The sequence below is a fragment of the Scyliorhinus torazame genome, chromosome 6 (assembly GCF_047496885.1).
Source record: "Scyliorhinus torazame isolate Kashiwa2021f chromosome 6, sScyTor2.1, whole genome shotgun sequence".
In the NCBI taxonomy this organism is placed as follows: domain Eukaryota; kingdom Metazoa; phylum Chordata; class Chondrichthyes; order Carcharhiniformes; family Scyliorhinidae; genus Scyliorhinus; species Scyliorhinus torazame.
The window spans coordinates 293,864,458-293,883,700 of NC_092712.1; the positions used below are offsets into that span (position 1 = coordinate 293,864,458).

General features: G+C 47.5%; 1 protein-coding gene across 1 annotated transcript in view; it reads right to left on the minus strand.

Annotated features, from left to right (window-relative positions):
- cep72 (centrosomal protein 72) overlaps positions 1-19,243 on the minus strand; it is a 215,751-nt gene that overhangs the window by 22,271 nt on the left and 174,237 nt on the right. Inside the window, exons 11-14 of the mRNA XM_072509868.1 lie at positions 18,035-18,188; positions 15,947-16,152; positions 10,988-11,108; positions 10,119-10,230 (exon numbers count right to left, since the gene is read on the minus strand). Of these exons, the coding sequence (XP_072365969.1) occupies positions 10,119-10,230; positions 10,988-11,108; positions 15,947-16,152; positions 18,035-18,188 (593 nt within the window). The remainder of the gene's footprint in view (positions 1-10,118; positions 10,231-10,987; positions 11,109-15,946; positions 16,153-18,034; positions 18,189-19,243) is intronic.

Consider the following 19,243-nt stretch of genomic DNA (forward strand, 5'->3'; position numbering starts at 1 on the left):
ATCGCGGGCCTGGCCCCAGTGGAGGTTCCCCCTTTGGAGTCAGATCCCCCCCCCCCCCAACCAGGACATCAACGCGGCAGCGGGTCCAACTCCCCGCCGGGTGGTACCAGGTTTGAACAACGCCGGCGAGACTTGGCGGGAGTTTGGCCGGTCGCCCTCGGAGAACCGCCTCGGGGGCCTGTTTCAGTGGCGCTGCGGCGACCGCGTGGGCGCCGATTCTCCGGCAACTCGGCGTTGGAGCGTGGTGGGAATTTCCCGCGTCACCGCCGATTCTCCAACCCAGCACGGGCTCGGAGAATCCCGGCCATGTTGTTGCAGAAAGATGTCTTGAATACACTCAAGACATTGCTACAATTTTGACTTGTCTGCGTTTTGCTACCTAAATGAAAGTTTGAACCCCAATATTAGAGCTTTAGATGTTATAAGCTCGTATATTTAGTTTCCAGTCCCGTCCATCTTGCGGCCATATGTCCCAGTAACGGCTACCATCCTGTACTCTCTTAAGTTGAACTTGCGCCTGCATGAAATTTTATTTATTCCTCATGCTCCATACATTTGTGTAAAGCATGCTTATTTGAACCTTTAATCCGAACATGTCCTGCTCTAAAGTTTTCTTAACATGTTTTGCATTCCTCTTTCCTGGTTTGCTTCATATTGCTCAAGTTTCCCTTTATCTCTGGCTCCTAAACCACACCTTGTGAGAACAGCGTAGGAGACTGAGGACAGTGGGGTGGAGAATGGCACATCATGACCATTATTCACATTTTTTATTGGTCTTTATTCTGATTTTGTTGATTTCAGCTCCTATAGACCCATCTTTAATTTCTTTTATTGTCCCATTACGCCTCTCACCATCATTCACACTAATCCAATCACTCCTGCCTCCAGAGGATCATAGAATGGTTGCAACATAGAAAGAGACCTTTTGGCCTGTTGTGTCTCTGCTGGCTCTCTGCGAGGACAACTCAGCTTGTCCCACTCACCTGCCTTTGTGTTTCCTCGCGTTCTTTTGTCAATTGCTTTAAATCAGAATCCTTCGGTTCTTGACCCTTCTTCCAACGGTTACAATTTCCTCCCCAACTACTCTGCCCAGGCCCCTCATGATCCTGAACACCACTTCTACCCTATCACACCTTCCCTTTTGCTTTTTCCTCCTCTTCCCCCCTACCGCCTTTCCTATCTCTGTACATGCATGAAGCCAGTTGCATCTCTATTTTTTACTAGTTCTGATGAAAGGTCATTGACCTAAAACCTGAACCCTCGTTCGCTCTCCACAAGACTGTCTCACCTGCCGACTAGTTGCAGTATTTTCTGTTTTCCTTCTGCTTTGCAGATTCCTATATTCAAAAATCATAATATGCCTGTTTTGTGTGAAAGAAAGAATGTGCACCTTTCACAACCTTGGGCTGTTCCAAACTGCTTTTCAGCCAATGAAGAGTAGTCACTGTTGTAGTGTAGGAAAGTATGGCAGCTAATTTGTGCACAGTAAGGCCCCACAAACAGCAAGGTGATCAAGGTGATGACAACGACCAGATAATCTGTCTCTTTTAGTAGTTGGTTTTGAGGGATAAATATTGGCCAGCTCATGAGGATAAAATCCCGATCTCTTTGAAATGGTGTCTTGGGATATTTATGTCCACCTGAGGGGGCAGACAGGGGCTTTGTTTAACTTCTTCATCCGAAAGATGTGGGGCGTGATTCTCCAGCCTTGCTGCCCTCTCGCTTAAGGGTAATGAGGCCGGTGAATAGCGGGAGAAGCCAAAAACGAGATCCGCGCCGGGAGCCAAACAGTTTGCGATGCAAACGGCCCGCTCCCATAGGCGGAATCGGGATCCCGCCATAGCATGGAGCGAAACCAATTATCACCACCTGAACCCCATTTCCATACATTCAACGAAAGCCACCCCATATCCACCGGCTGCTGGCCATTCAGCGGCCTCCCCAGCAAGTGCTCATGCTGGTGCCGATTAGTGCTCCTTTTTAAGAACGTGAACCTGGTGGAAGGGCTTCAGTAGGGAGCCGAGGATGTGAGCAGCCATCCTGGGGGGGGGGGCGGGGGGGGGGGGGGGGGGGGTGGCGGGAGAGAAGCTCAGCTGGGGGACCCTCCGCCGGGGTGGGCTGCCATGAGAGGTTGGGTGTGAGGTGCTAGGGTGGCAACCGCTTGCGGCATCACCACGCCAACCCTTAGATCCCAACCCCATTCCGGGGGCAACCGACTGCTGAGGCTTCTGGCCGTGCGGCTAAAGGCTATCGCCAATAGGGAATTGGCAGTCACGGTTAAGTGAGCACTCAGCCATGACTGTCACCGACTGCACGATGCCTCGGACACCTTCACTCATGGTGCCGATGTCGTGCACCAGGCTCTCCACTGCGATCGCCACCCTAGCAGTCTTGGCCTCAGTGCCACTCATTGCCAGCGCCCGTAGCCTCTGGGACTCCTCCAAGCAGCTATGGTTCTGCTGGAGTGACTCTGACATCGCCCTCTGAAAGTCTTGGCTGCTCCCTATCATCTCCATCAGCTCCGGGTAACCCACTTCCAGAGGCTCAGCATCAGGCTGGGACCCAGCTGGGTCCTGGGGTCCAGCAGAACTCCAACTACTGTCTCGCCTGGGGTTCCTGCCTCCACCTGATGTACATCAGCAGCAGTGTGGTGCTCACCAGATTGTGCCCCAGAAGCCTGACCACTAACATTTCCCACCGAGATGTGTGTATCTCTGCTGGTGGAGGCCAGCCTTGGTAACTTTCTTGCCTCTGTGTCAATGATAATTTGGAATAAAACAAATGGATAGCAAGGGAAAATGGAACTGATGTCGAAGTCAATCTGTGATCTTGCTGAATGGAGGAGCAGGCTCCAGGGGCTGTCGGCCTACTCTTCTTCCCATTTGTGTTCCTATTAGCAAATGTTGATGCAATCCACCTAAAAATATTTGGCAGGATTTTCCGGACCCTCCATGGCGGTTGCAGTGAGCCAGCCAAAAGTCCACTGATTCCGACCGCACCACTAAATCCTCCAGTAGCCAGGACCAGAAAATCTGTCCGTGAACAGTTTTTGTGAAGCTCCGTCCTTATAGCACAGCGCAGGTAGCTCTCGCCTGGAAATAATAGTAAAATATTTCTCCGCTGGGTGACCAGATCCAACTGTACACTACAAAATGCACAAAGGAAGCCTGCTTCTTCATTCTACTAATGAGCATCCTCTGAGAGTTCAGTGACCCACATTTCCTGAGGGGGTTGGGCCGGGTTGAGGAACAACGTACCTTGCTGAAAATGTCGAAATGTTTTGTGACATTATAAAGCCGGAGGAATCCCTCTATGCCCATGGACCAGGTTAGGGGCACGATTCAATGGAAAACAATCCGTGTCCAGTATTCGGACCGTTTAGCAGGGTGTTTCTTGGTGGCTGCAGCGCTATTCAACAGCACTTTGCTGGGGAGTTTCTCTCAGCTGAGGGCGCATTTGAGCCATCTCCTGCTGGCGAGCCAGGCACCAATGGCTCCTCGCAGATCGGGGCGCCATTTTGGAAGGCTGCCCCATCTTTCTCCCTCTCGGTCCCCCCAAACCTCCCAACCACGGGGAGGCCCCTGGGAACACCCCCCTCACCACCCCTCCATCTGGTATGGCCACCTTGGGTCTGATCCCTGGCAGTGCCAACCTGGCACTCAGGCACCTTGGCAGTGCCTCAAGCAGTCCCCCTCAGCCTGGCAGAGTCATCCGGACACCCTAGTAGTGCCAGAGTGGCACTGCCAGGGTGCCAGTGCCAAGGTGCCTGGTGCCAGAGGGAATGCCAGGGTGCCACCCTGTCCTGTCCCCAGGGATCTCTGGCTTGGGAGACCCCCCTCCCCAGGTACCACTAGGATTGGTCCACGTTTGTAGAAACCAGTACTAAATGGCCTTACCATTTATTTAAATATGTAGATTTGGATTAAGCCCAGTGAGGGCGAGGCCAAGATTGCGCAGGCGAGCGAGACTCCGCTAAATCTGGTGAGGCGTTTTGAGCGTTGCAAGTCGCGCGAGAGGCCTCTCGCAAGATTCAACGGACACATCCCAACACTAAGTCGGGAGCGAGGCTGCTGAATCGCACCCGAGATCTTGCTTTGCCACAAATTATTTCCTGAAAAAATAGTCCGCATGATTTAACTAAATGGGAACTATGTCCCATAGCGAGCACGTTTAGCCGCTTGTTTCCAGGCGCTAGCAGCCGAGAAACAAAACGCAATCAAAGGTCACTTGGGTTAGATAGAGGGTCTTAGCGGAGAGAGCCCTGTTTTCTGCGCTGAGGAGCTCCACTTGCCAGAACCCCTCACGATAGCGAGAGATCGGGGCGCCATTTGTAATTGGCGTCTCGATCTCTGGAGCCCCCGATGTGACCTCCAACTCCCCGAACTCGAGCCCCAACTAACTATGAGGGGGTCCCCGCTCCTCCGTATCCCCTTTAACACCCGCACAGGGCATGCCTGGCCCGACCGCTGGGGTGCAAAAATGCTAGCTTGGCAACTTGGCAGTGCCACCCTGGCAGTGCCCGTCAGCCAGAGGTGTCACCTGGGCACCTTGGCAGTGCCAGGATGGCACCGTCAGGGTGACCGGGAGACACTGTCAGTGACAGGATACCACCCAGCCCAAAGGGCATGCACCTGGGGGGCCTCTGATCCCCTGGAGAATGCCCACGAATGTCGTGCTGTCTGGTCCACGTTTGTGGAGACCAATATCGAACAGCGCTCACCCAGGTCTTCGAGGCGAAGTGGATAGACCCCAACTCCTCGGGAAACTGCACATTAGAGTGAGACTAGCTGTCGCGCTCTAATATGCAGATTTGTCAAAAGGTGATCCCACTCGCAATGTCTCGCGAGATCATGTTAGATCTCGTGAGGCTTTGAGAGCTGGGCAGATTCCAGGAGTGGGGTCTTCCGGACTCTATCGGTCACATTGTGCCACGGCGAGCTGCTTTTCGGGCGCAGCATAGCGGAGCGATCGTGCCCAATATATCCTAGGCTGGAGATAGCAAATGGGGGTGAGGTGCATGGTCATTAAGCAGATAAAAACAATTCCACAAGGAGTGCTAACCTTTCTCTCAGATTACATCCTCTGCAGACCAAGTCACAAGGGAGGGAGGATGGTCCCTGCAGGGGAATACAGACCTGGATAATGCACTGAGGTTAAAGAGCATAGCAATGGTAGGGAAGATAGGTTTGGTATTTGGGGATTCAGGTAGCGAGGGAATGGACGGGGCTCCATAAGTGGAACTTAACAAAGCTCGTGGAGGAGGCTAGGGAGGATCTTAAGAGGTGGGATACACGGGCGGGGAGGGTCCAAGTGGTGAAAATTGATATTCTGCCGAGGTTCTTGTTTATCTTTCAAGCTCTTCAGATCTTTATACCAAAGGCCTTTTTTCGGAAAGTGGAAACGATCATTTCTGACTTTGTATGGGCGGGGAAGGTGTCGAGGATGGGGAGGGCCCTTCTACAGAGGCAGTAGGGGGGTTGGTGTTGCCAAACTTGCTTCATTATTATTGGGCGGCGAATGTAGACAAGGTGGTGGGAAGGAGAAGGGGTAGAGTGGGTTAGGATGGAGGAGGAATCTTGTAAGGGGTCTAGTTTGAGTGACTGCAGCATTGCCAATGGCTCCGAGTAGGTATTCAGGGAGCCCAGTGGTGCAGTCCACGGTGGAGATATGGAATCAACTGAGGCGGCATTTTAGGGTGGAAGGGATGTCGGTACTAACGCCACTGTGCGAGAATCATGGGTTTGAGCCCGGGGGGATGGATCGTGTATACAGGAGGTGGAGGGAAGTGGGGCTGGTCAAGGATGAGGGATCTGTATTTGGAAAAAGGGTTCGCCAGTCTGGAGGAGCTAAGGGAGAGTGTAGAGCTGCCGAGGGGGAGTGAGTTCAGTTATCTGCAGGTTAGGGACTTTGCGCAAAAGGTCTGGAGGGGGTTTAAACTAAAGATTGGGGGGGGAAGGGAAAGTCAGGGAACCAAGAGGTGAAGTAATCAATGGGAAGCGTAGCTGCTTAGGAATACAAAAAAGCACGAAAAGACAAAACTCAGGAGAGGTTACGATAGTCCCCATCCCACAAAATATGACACAGTGTATGGAAAGGCTCAGTAAACCAAGGTCCACCACACTAAGAAAACAAAAAGGGACAGTCAATAGAGAATTAAAGGTGCTATATTTAAATGCGCGCAGTGTACGGAACAAGGTAGATGAGCTTGTGGCCCAGATTGTGACTGGCAGGTGGTATGTGGTAGGCATCACAGAGACATGGTTGCAGGGGGTTCAGGACTGGCATTTAAACATCCAGGGATTCACAACCTATCGAAAAGACAGGGAGGTGGGCAGAGGGGGCGGGGTTGCCTTGTTAATTAGGAATGAAATTAAATCAATAGCACTAAATGACATAGGGTCAGATGATGTGGAGTCTGTGTGGGTAGAGTTGAGGAACCACAAAGGCAAAAAAACCATAATGGGAGTTATGTACAGGCCTCCTAACAGTGGTCAGGACCGGGGGCACAAAATGCACCACGAAATAGAAAGTGCATGTCAGAAAGGCAAGGTCACAGTGATCATGGGGGACTTCAATATGCAGGTGGATTGGGTAAATAATGCTGCCAGTGGACCCAAGGAAAGGGAATTCATTGAATGTTTACAGGAGGGCTTTTTGGAACAGCTTGTGATGGAGCCCACGAGGGACCAGGCCATTCTGGACTTAGTGTTATGTAATGAGCCAGACTTGATTAAAGATCTTAAAGTAAGGGAGCACTTAGGAGGCAGTGATCATAATATGGTCGAATTCAATCTCCAATTTGAAAGAAAGAGGGTAGAATCAGATGTAAAGGTGTTACAGTTAAATAAAGGTAACTACAGGGGCATGAGGGAGGAACTGACGAAAATCGACTGGGAGCAGAGCCTAGTGGGAAAGACAGTAGAACAGCAATGGCAGGAGTTTCTGGGAGTAATTGAGGACACAGTACAGAGGTTCATCCCAAAGAAAAGAAAGGTTATTAGAGGGGGGATTAGGCAGCCATGGCTGACAAAGGAAGTTAGGGAATGCATCAAAGCAAAAGAGAAAGCCTATAATGTGGCAAAGAGTAGTGGGAAGTCAGAAGATTGGGAAGGCTACAAAAACAAACAGAGGATAACAAAGAGAGAAATAAGGAGAGAGTGGATCAAATATGAAGGTAGGCTAGCCAGTAACATTAGGAATGATAGTAAAAGTTTCTTTAAATACATTAAAAACAAACGGGAGGCAAAAGTTGACATTGGGCCGCTCCAAAATGACGCTGGTAATTTTGTGATGGGAGACAAGGAAATAGCTGAGGAGCTAAATAAGTACTTTGTGTCAGTCTTCACAGTAGAAGACATGAGTAATATCCCAACAATTCCGGAGAGTCAGGGGGCAGAGTTGAATATGGTAGCCATCACAAAGGAGAAAGTGCTAGAGAAACAAAGAGGTCTAAAAATTGATAAATCTCCGGGCCCAGATGGACTACATCCTAGAGTTCTAAAGGAGATAGCTGAAGAAATAGTGGAGGCGTTAGTTATGATCTTTCAAAAGTCACTGGAGTCAGGGAAAGTCCCAGAGGATTGGAAAATCGCTGTTGTAACCCCCCTGTTCAAGAAGGGAACAAGGAAAAAGATGGAAAATTATAGGCCAATTAGCCTAACCTCGGTTGTTGGCAAGATTCTAGAATCCATTGTTAAGGATGAGATTTCTAAATTCTTGGAAGTGCAGGGTCAGATTAGGACAAGTCAGCATGGATTTAGTAAGGGGAGGTCGTGCCTGACAAATCTGTTAGAGTTCTTTGAAGAGATAACAAATAGGTTAGACCAAGGAGAGCCAATGGATGTTATCTATCTTGACTTCCAAAAGGCCTTTGATAAGGTGCCTCACGGGAGACTGCTGAGTAAAATAAGGGCCCATGGTATTCGAGGCAAGGTACTAACATGGATTGATGATTGGCTGTCAGGCAGAAGGCAGAGAGTTGGGATAAAAGGTTCTTTTTCGGAATGGCAACCGGTGACGAGTGGTGTCCCGCAGGGTTCAGTGTTGGGGCCACAGCTGTTCTCTTTATATATTAACGATCTAGATGACGGGACTGGGGGCATTCTGGCTAAGTTTGCCGATGATACAAAGATAGGTGGAGGGGCAGGTAGTATTGAGGAGGTGGGGAGGCTGCAGAAAGATTTAGACAGTTTAGGAGAGTGGTCCAAGAAATGGCTGATGAAATTCAACGTGGGCAAGTGCGAGGTCTTGCACTTTGGAAAAAAGAATAGAGGCATGGACTATTTTCTAAACGGTGACAAAATTCATAATGCTGAAGTGCAAAGGGACTTGGGAGTCCTAGTCCAGGATTCTCTAAAGGTAAACTTGCAGGTTGAGTCCGTAATTAAGAAAGCAAATGCAATGTTGTCATTTATCTCAAGAGGCTTGGAATATAAAAGCAGGGATGTACTTCTGAAGCTTTATAAAGCATTAGTTAGGCCCCATTTAGAATACTGTGAGCAATTTTGGGCCCCACACCTCAGGAAGGACATACTGGCACTGGAGCGGGTCCAGCGGAGATTCACACGGATGATCCCAGGAATGGTAGGCCTAACATACGATGAACGTCTGAGGATCCTGGGATTATATTCATTGGAGTTTAGGAGGTTGAGGGGAGATCTAATAGAAACTTACAAGATAATGAATGGCTTAGATAGGGTGGACGTAGGGAAGTTGCTTCCATTAGCAGGGGAGACCAGGACCCGGGGGCACAGCCTTAGAATAAAAGGGAGTCACTTTAGAACAGAGATGAGGAGAAATTTCTTCAGCCAGAGAGTGGTGGGTCTGTGGAATTCATTGCCACAGAGGGCGGTGGAGGCCGGGACGTTGAGTGTCTTTAAGACAGAAGTTGATAAATTCTTGATTTCTCGAGGAATTAAGGGCTATGGAGAGAGAGCGGGTAAATGGAGTTGAAATCAGCCATGATTGAATGGTGGAGTGGACCCGATGGGCCGAATGGCCTTACTTCCGCTCCTATGTCTTATGGTCTTATGGGTTCCCTAGGTTCCCAGGATACATCCTGCTGGAGTGACTGCTGCTTCCGGTTGTGGAAGGGGAGGGAAGAATTGGGAATGTATACAAGTGGCTGGGGGAGCAGGGCGGTGAATGGATGGTGAAGATCAAGGAGAAATGGGAAGCGGGGTTGGGAGAGATCATCAATTGGGGAGTCTGGAGTGAGGCACTGCGAAGGGTAAACAGGACCTCCTCTTGTGCAAGGATGAGCCTGATACAATTTAAGGTGGTGCACAGGGTGCATATGACTCGGGTGAGAATGAGTGGGTTCTTTCAGGGGGTAGCAGATGAGTGTGAGAGGTGTGGGCGGGGGCCAGCGAATCATGCGCACAGGTTTTGGGGTTGCGAAAAATTGGTCAGTTTCTGGGAGGGAGTGTTCGCAGTCTTAGCCAGGAGAGTGGAGGAGGTAGTGGACCCGGACCCTTTGGTGGCGATATTTGGGGTCTCAGAGAAGCCAGAGCTCATGGAGAGGAGGGAGCCTGATGTCTTGGCCTTCACCTCTCTGATTGCACGGCGGCGAATTTTGCTGGAGTGGCGGTCGGCATCGCCACCGGGGGTAGCGTATTGGTTGGGTGACCTGTACGATTTCCTGCGATTAGAGAAGATAAAGTATGAGTTAAGGGGCTCTTCAGGGGGTTTGAGGAAAGGTGGGGGATGTTTGTGACCGTGTTTGAGGGGCTGTTTGTCGCGGGGGTGAAAAAGGGGGGAAATCTGTACAGACTGTCTAGTTGATTTTTGGAAAGTGCTTCCCAGGGGGTTTATTCGCTGTTATCTGTTTTGATACATGTTTGTAATAAAATAACTTTTTTAAAAAAGAAATGGTTGGGAAGATTAATGTGGGGGATGGTGTTGCAAAAAAAAAAAAAAAGAGTCATCCTCCTGTGCAATTTTCCCAGGGGTTTAGGGCAATGCCCACCCATTCTCACTGGTTACAAAGGGTGCAACCTGCTACTCACTTGTTGAAAATTTCTACAAAAAGATAGTACGATTCACTTATTTTTTGGTACAGTGATATGATTCAAAATGTGTGGGTTTGAGGACCGATGCCCTGGTCTAATTGCACATACCTGTGGCTTTCCTGGAGCATATCAGTCAGTTCTTGGATTTTGGGGTAACACTGGACTTGGTGCTTCAGATTGTCAATCTCACACTGCAGCTTCTGGTTCTGGCTCTGCAGCTCTAGATATACAAAAAAGAAATCAATCTTTGCAAAAGTAAGCCTATGCCACAAGAGAACTTAGGAATACATGATGAAAGGTCAACGACCAGAAACTTTAACTCTCCCTCCCTCCACAGGTACTGCCTGGTCTGCTGAGTTTGTCCAACATTTTCTTGTTTTTAATTCTAGAAATACATTAGCTGAACAGTTGCTGCTGTGGAATGAACCTGTATTCATATGACGCTTTCAATAAAGTCAGTTCCAAGGAGCTTTACAGACAAGTAATTCATTTTGAATATTACATAGCTAAATATTACACAGCATGGTTTAATGCCACATCTGGAGCAGGGTACAGCACTGGATTAGGCAAAGTCCTGCAGTGGCACTTGAACCCAAGGCCTATTGACTCAGAAACAAGAGTGTTATCAATTGACCCTGGAACCAGCCCTTGATCGGGAAAGTTAAACTATTACAAATGGTTCTTCTGGTAGATGTAGAACCTCCAATAAGGTCACCTGAAGGTGCCAACGGAAGAAATTGTCACCTAATCCCCAGAAGCTTGGTGTTAAGATATTTGTCGCACCGGATGAATTATTTTCCCAACCTATTTGGTGCTGCAGGGTTGAGGTTTAAGCACTGCACAGTTTGCAAACTGGTGAGTTTTTAAAATCGTAAAACAAGCTTTCTCTTTCAAAATGCACATCATTTCACAAAGTCTGCACAACGAAAGCATGCTAATGTACTGAATTCATAAAAGGCCCATTCATTGGAACTCACCTTCGACTTGTTGGCTTGAGGAACTGGAAGCATTCAGCGCTTTTTGTTCTAGTTTTATCAGGTGGTTTTGCAAATGATTTTTCTCATCCAAAGTCTGACCTAAACAATCCTTCAATGTTTCCTGTTAAAGCAGAGTCAAACAGAACGATGATCAAGTTTGCTACAAAGGAGCAATAAAAAACAACCAACATTTACTTTCAAAATGGCTCCCCAGTGTTTAACTGTACTGTATTCACAAGTATTTAATTGCTGATTGGCTTCACTGTAGAGACAGAGACTATATTCATCATTCATGACACCATCAGTCGAGTGCACTACTCAACCATAGGAAGTTTCAAACTGTTTGCCAATACCATTTTGCCCAATCATGCTACTACTAATGAGGTTAGTTTCATTTCTCATTTGCTGTCTTGAGGCCTACACTTCACTCTCTTATAAGTTAAAATAAAAAGCTACAAAGAATTCTTGACATTATCAAGTGTTTTATCACACTTCTGTCAATAATATACCCAATGCATTTCTACACACCCTCCCCACCTGCTGTTGCTTCTGAAAGATGGCAGCTACCCCAGGGAAAATAATGTCATCGTTGTGGAACAATTTTAATAGTTAGACTGCTTACAAAAACTTACAATCATATAATGCCTTCAACATACTAACTCATGACATCCGGCGGTGGCCATGAGCTGATCGGTCGCACACAAGGTGGCTCCCACTTGGTGGTGTTGGATTTGGCCCATTCCACCCAGTTAATGGGTGATTCTTGTGGAAAAAGTGAGAAGTGAGTGGAGGGTGGTGGTTCCGTCCCCAGAGTGGAATGTCGGCGGGGTATCACACCCAGCAAAAGTCATTGAGAACCCTAGTTCTGGAGTTAGAGGACACGCGTGATGCAGAACCAGTGAAAGAAATTGGCGGAGGGAAGGGGCATCGTCTGCCACATTGCCTGTGGCTCAGTTGATGGACTTTATCAAGGGGGATTTTGGTTAATAGTGAAAACATATGCAGGGAGTCTGGTCCAGTGTGATTGAGGGAGCAGTAGCTATGATTTGCGGGACTTTGGATCAGGTGGAGAAGCGCCTGAAGTTGCAAGGTGTGACGCTCCAAGAGTGGGCGGAGTCAGATCATAGTGACAGGATCGTGTCACTGGAGACAGAGATGGCGATGCTGAATGAGACCGACAAGGTGCTGTGGGCAAGGGTGTACGACCAGGATAATTGGTCCAGGTGGCAGAATTTGCCAATCGTAGTTCTGCCGGAGGGTGTGGAGGGAATGAGTGCCACAGGCTAAGTTTCGAGGATGTTCCGGAAGTTGGTCGAGGCAGGGGTCTTCCAGAAGGTTCCGGAGGCGGATCATGCCCATTGGTCACTAAGACAGAGGCCACGAGCTGGGGAGTCGCCACAGGCAGAGATTGTGCTTGTGCACAAGTTCCAGAACAAGGAGAAGATTCTGAGGTGTGCCAAAGCAACTCGAGACTGTAGCTGGAAGAGGAATCGGATCCAGATCTATCAGGACACTGGTTCCGACTTGGCCAAACGGTGGGCTGGGTTTAACAAGGCCAAGACAAGGTTTGGAGCAAGGTTCACTTTGGGGTGTTGTACCCGGCCAAACTTTGGGTGACTTTTAAGGGCAGGAAACATTACTTTTCAAAGCCGCTGGACGCGGATGACTGTCTGTCAAGGAACATGGTTGGGGAAGGGCTAATGTTTGGAATTTTTGTATGTTTCATGACTTGTTATGTACATGTTAATTTTGTAATTGACATGTTGTTGTTTTATTTGCACATGTTGGGTTTTGGTATGGGTTTTGTGGAGTTATGTGTGTAGGTAATATGTGTGTGTTTGGTTGTATTTTTGCACATGGTGGTTTTGTATCGGATTGGGTCGATGAGGGGATGGTACAGAGCATTAGGTCGAAGTAAGGCATCGGAAGCAGAGTGAGGTTAGGGTAGTGTGGATGGTTAGGGTGGGGTTCTTTATCTGGAATTCCAGGGAAGAGTCATCATGCTAGCTGGGAATGCTAGTAAATGGAAGCAGAGTGGGGATGGGGGCCGCGCGGTGGGTGGCCAGGGTGAGGTGTTGGGGGGGTAGGTTGGAGGGGAGGAGGAGGCTGGTGACACGTTCGGTTTTTTGGTTGGGTTTAGGAGGGGATTGAGGAGGCGGTTATGTTGAATGGGGTCCTGGGCGGGGGCATCAGTGGTGTTGGTGAATGTGTATGCGCCCAATTGGGACAATGCGGACTTTGTTAAGAAGCCGGTCTCAACAGGAATTGGATTCCCATCAGTTGATTATAGGGGCGCAATTTTAATTGTGTGTTAGACTCTAGGGTGGATAGATCTGGCCTCAAGTCAATGGTCAGGCTGCGGATGGCAAAGGAACTGGGAGTACTTATGGACCAGATGGGGGGGTTCCGTGGAGGTTCAGACATACCGGAGAGAGGGAGTACTCCTTCTCCCATGTAAATTGGGTCCGTATTGATTTTTTAGTGGTGGGGTAGGCGGTGCTGTTGGGCATCGTGAGGGCGGAATATGCAGGGATAGTAATTTCAGACCATGCGCCGCATTATGTGGACTTGGGATTCGAAACGGGAGGGGCGCACCAGGGTGGAGGTTGGATTTGGCGCTCCTGGCAGATAAAAGCAGAATTGGGAGGTACTAAGTTGATCTTTTCTCTACACCTTGCTGTAACTGTAACATTATATTCTGCAGTCTCCCCTTCCTTCCCTATGTACGGTATGCACTGTTTGTATAGCATGCAAGAAACAGTATTTTTCATTGTCTCCTAATACATGTGACAATAATAAATCAAATCAAATCAATTGGGGATTGAGCTGAGTTGGGGGGGCCTGGAGTGAAATAATGCACAGATCAATTCAACCTCGTCCTGTAGAGCCTTTTACAGTTCAAGGTAGTTCTTGGGCTCATATGACTATGAGTGGGTCTTTCCTGGAGGTGGAGCATATGTGCGTAACATATGGGAGGGGACCGGCAAACCATGCTTGTTCTGGGGATGCACAAAGGTGGGAGGTTTCGGGGGGGGGGGGGGGGGGAGGGATTGACAAACTGTTTGAATTATGTTTACATTAGGTTGTTGAATGTGTATGTTATTATTGTGAATGGAATAATATATATATATATTTTTTAAAACACACTGAATCATCTCAAGGCACTTAATAGAAGCATAATCAGACAAAAATAGATACGAGTCAAAGGAGGAGACATTGGGACAGGCGGCTGACAATTTAGTGAAATAGGAAAGACCTTAAAAGTAGGTTCTTAAAAGAAAAAAGGTAGGAGAGCCAGAAGGATTTGGGGACGGAATGCTAGATCTGATGGTCTAGTCAGCTGAAGGCACAGCCACCAATGGTGGAGTGAGGGAGTAGGGATGCATTACAGGCCAGAATTGGAGGGATGCAGAGCTCTTGGAGGGTTGTCAGGCGGCATGAAGTCTGAGAGATGGGGAGACCTGAGGCCATTAGAGATTTACACACGAGTATGAGAATTTAAAAATCAATATGTTGGTGGATTGGACACCAATGTAGGTCAGAGAGTACGCAGGTGAGGACTTGGCACGCGTGATGTACAGGTTCCAGAGGGGTTTGGAGAAATTAAAATTTATCGTGGGCGGAATACGGGAGGGCAGCCACAAAGGCTGAGGCAGATAATGTTAAGCAAATAGTCTTTGTGATGGTGAGAATACAGGGTTGGAAATTCATTGCAGGATCAAATAGGTTACTGAGGCTTTGAGCAGTCTGGCTCAGCTTCAGGCAATGGCCAAGGCGGAGGGTGGAGTCATCGGCGAGGTGACGAGCGTGTCCTTGATTAGTTTGAGAGGGATACTTTCTTCATTAAATCATTTCCTTCCTATTGTCACCCACTATTTCAGAAATCTTTTGGACCTAGGTATAGGTATATCTCACTGCAGATAAATCAAGAGACTGCCAGGAACTGTGCTGTAGGAATAATTGCCTGCGTCACAAAAGGTTTGTATTAGCACCAGTTGGTTTTTAACATGCCACTTCATTCTAAGTCGGGTTCTTGCAAATCAACGACAAGTTGCATAACTGCTCAGGCTCATCAACTGCCCCTGAATGCAACTGTAATCAGCATCTTTGAAGTGGTTACATGTGCGAGATGCTAAAATGATATAAGGATAGGTTGCGTAGACGAAGCTTGAACTGCCCTAAATATAGAAGAAGGAGTGATCTGATTGAGAAGTTTTTAAAAATCGATAGGATTCACCGAGAGAAACTATCTGTCCAGAAGAAGGAAGTTTATCCTTAAAACCAGAGCTAGGTTGGTTCGGGGGTTATGTCAGGAAGCATTTCTTCACACAAAGAATGGCGGAAATTTTACCCGAAAAGCTGTTAAAGCTAGATTAAAACTGAGATGAATATTTTTCTTTAAGCATGGATATTAACCGTTATAGAATCAAGTTGTGTAGAAAGATGGGTAGATGGATTTAGGATATAGATCAGCCAGAATCCAATTGAATGACAGAATAGGTGTGACGGGTTGAAGGAATAGCCTCTCCCTCTTCCTATGACTCCCTGCAAAATAGATCAACTCAAAGGAAATAAAATTATTATTTTTTTCTATAAATTTAGAGTACCCAATTAGTTTTTTCCAATTAACGGGCAATTTAGCGTGGCCAATCCTGCATAAATTTTGGGTGAGACCCAAGTAGACAAGGGGAGAACGTGCAAACGACAGTGACCCGGGGCCGAGATCGAAACTGGGTCCTCGGTGCCGTGAGATAGCAGTGCTAACCACTGCACCACCATGCCGCCCTTCAGGGAAATAAAATTCAATTAATAAAAGCAGTATTGTCTAAAAGCTCGAGGTGTTAATCTCAATTTTAAAAAAAATTACATTGACAGCAGTAGATCTGGTTGGGACAATTCCCCTCGACACAATCTGACTTTCATAGATATAGGCTGCATTAATGAGTGGCCAGATCTTACCATGTCTCTTTGAGCTTGAGTTAGCTGGATTGACAGCTTTTGAAATTCTTCGGTATACTGTTGCTTCTGCTGGCAGAGACAGGCTTCCAAAGACTCATTCTTCGCTTTTAAATTGTTTATCCCTTCTTGAAGCTTCTTGGTTTCTTTTGGCTGGTTTTCGAGTGCCACTTGCTCCTTCATGGCGCACATCATTTTTCTTGTCTGGTCTATTTAAACAAGAATAAAACGGAATGTCAGCAGCAATACACATTACAGGGACAGTGTCTCCAACATGGCTATCCAGAAACTGGCAATGTCTGAAAACAGGTCATTTTCTTTTGAAATGGAAAAAACCTACTGGCTTGTTTGGGGCGTTGCTCCATGGGCATGTGGCGTATCAAGCAGTGCACTGTCTTCGCCTGACATTTTGAGTGGCTTAGCAACCCTTGATATCACCAGACCCAGCTCGGAAAAATTGCATCAATGCAGTTTTTTTTGCACCCATTGTGTCTCCGAGTGGTTGGAGCCACCCTTTACACCCCAAAGTGCTTTGTGATCTTATAATTTGGTTTCCACATGCCCCGTATTCATTGAATAAATGGTTCCGTCAAGTTTCAAAATCTGGCACCGACTTGGACCCAAAGTTGCCAGCTTTAAGACAAACTACCTTCGTACCTGTCTCCAAAAACATTGAGCATAATGTAAACACACAATTTATTTTGCTCAACCTGTATAAAAAAACAATAAGCCTCTGACAAACACAACTTTCAATAATGATTTATTTCAGTATAATTTCAAACCTCTACCATACTAAAGTTTCTTGCTGGAAGTGAGAACCATTTATGCTTAAAGTAAAGTGACTCTAAAAAGGTGTTTTTAATTAGAATTTTGAAGAGGCAAGCCAGATTGTAGATGATGAGGGCAGAATTAGGTGACATGTGTGAAACATCAAATGATAGCTGAGATACTAAGATTTATGTACTGCTGGATTGGTGGCAGGGTGGGGGGAGCAGCTTGGGATGACAGAAGTGAGAGGAAGGGAGAAGGAAAGAAGAGGAAGGGGTTCCCAAAGACTCTGATAAAGCCACATGATGGAGCATCGGAAAGTAGCTTCATGATGAATCTTGTGGACTGGCACCATTCTGGACTAACCTGATTACTACAAGGTACTTGAGCCAAGAAACTTGGATACTGGGGACTGCTGCGCAATCAGCTACTACTGACTGACCCTAAAACTTGCCGATCTGGTGACTGAAATAAAAGCTATGACTATGGATGTTCATGACAAATATCATGACAAACCAGTGATCAGTGCTGATGAATGGGCTCCCAGTGCAATGCAAAGCTTAAAATGGCAACTGAACAAAGAGCTGAAAATCAGTAAAGAATTCCGTTTATTTCTTTGAAACTGTTACATTATAGGGGGAGAACTTTCATTTACCCGCATTGTGAAGAATGAGAAAGGCCTTAGTTACATTCTTGGACTTCACTACATACTCATAGTATCATAGAGAATCATAGAATTTACAGTGCAGAAGGAGGTCATTCGGCCCATTGAGTCTGTACCGGACCTTGGAAAGAGCACCTCGCCCAAGCCCACAGCTCCACCCCATCCCCATAACCCCACCTAACCTTTTTGGACAATACGGACAATTTAACATGGCCAATCCACCTAACCTGCACGTCTTTGGACTGTGGGAGGAAACCGGAGCACCTGGAGGAAACCCACGCAGACACGGGTAGAATATGCAGACCCCGCATTGACAGTGACCCAAGCCAGAATTGAACCTGGGGCCCTGGAGCTATGAAGCAACTGTGCTAACAGATAATGAAGCATTTTTGAACTGTTGTCACTGATTGAGGAATAAATATCGGCCGAAACACCAGGAAGAACTCCCCTGCTCCCCTTCAAAATAGTGCCATTGGATTTTTTATGTCCATTGGAGGGAAGACGCCTCAAGTGAAAGATGGCAGCTCTGATAGTGCAGCATATCTTCAGGTGCTGGTGCTCAAGTCTGGAGTGGGAATGGAGCCCAAAGCATCTGGTCAGTGAAACCACAACACATCTGTCCTTTGTAAATTTATGAAAGAAAACTGCAGAATACTCACTCAGAAAGTTTTCATTATAATGAAGAGACTTGAATCCATTCCAGTATCTGTCAACCAGATCCAGAAAACTGTTCATGACATTGGGGTTAAAGAAATTTGCATCAATTGCTGGACATTCTGTAAACAGTACGTCACTGGGCATCGATGGAACTGTCTGTGAAATGGAAATCATACAGCAGAGAAAGGTAGTGAAAAATTCAGACATGACTGTTTTTACACAGCACCCACAAATTAGACATCAGCTCCTATCAAGTGCTTCACAGCGTTTGTTTCAGCTAACAACTGGTGAAATAAACTGTCCATTGCTGACGATAATAACCTACTTTTGTGAAAGGGAGAAAATATATCCTAAAAGCATTTTCAAACATCAGTTGTCACTTCCACCTGAGTAAATTCATTTTTTTCTGCAAAAGCTGGATTTACTATAATTACTCTGTTTCCCTCTCTCTCCACAGATGTTGCCTGGCCTGGCGAGTGTTTACGGCACCCTATGTTTTAATGGCTTTACTATTCTCGTGCAGAACAGGTTCATGTGTCAGTGCTCTTTCTCCTGGCTCAGGTTAATGAAGAAAAGTATGGTCTCAGAGGTCAGGAACCCAGCATGGTGCCTGCAGACTGTGTCCGGCGCCGCCACACTCAGCCGTGATTTGTGTCATTGGCCGGGGGGGGGGGGGGGGGGTTCCGCGAGGGCTGGAGGGACTAATGAGGGGTGGCCTGTGGGATCGTGGATGGCAGGTCGGGTCCGCACATGGTCAGCGCTATGTTGTACGGCACGACCGCTGTAGGTCCTCGCCATGCGCATGTGCGGCCAGGGACCCGGCCATTCTCCAGCCGTTTTCGGCGCGGGAGCCGGGAGTTTCACCCGGCGCTGCTGCTAGCCCCTCAGCAGTCCCGGAATCGGTGAGGGTTTGGCGCCAATTTTGTCGTCGTAAAGCGCCCACGAATTTGCCGTTCGAGCCGGCACTTAGCCGCTGAAATGGAGAATCCAGCCCACTGACTTCGACCCACAGATCCAACTCTCTCTGTTTGAACCGGAAAACTGTGCTGCAGAGAATGAATTGCATTCAGTCACACAATGGTCAATGTTAACACGACAAGTTGCACACTCTGAACGCCACACTGCCATGCAATTATGGACTCAATCAGGGAAATACTTCATTTGTACGAACTCAATCAAGATGCACATGCCAGGGTTGTCACAAGGAGGCA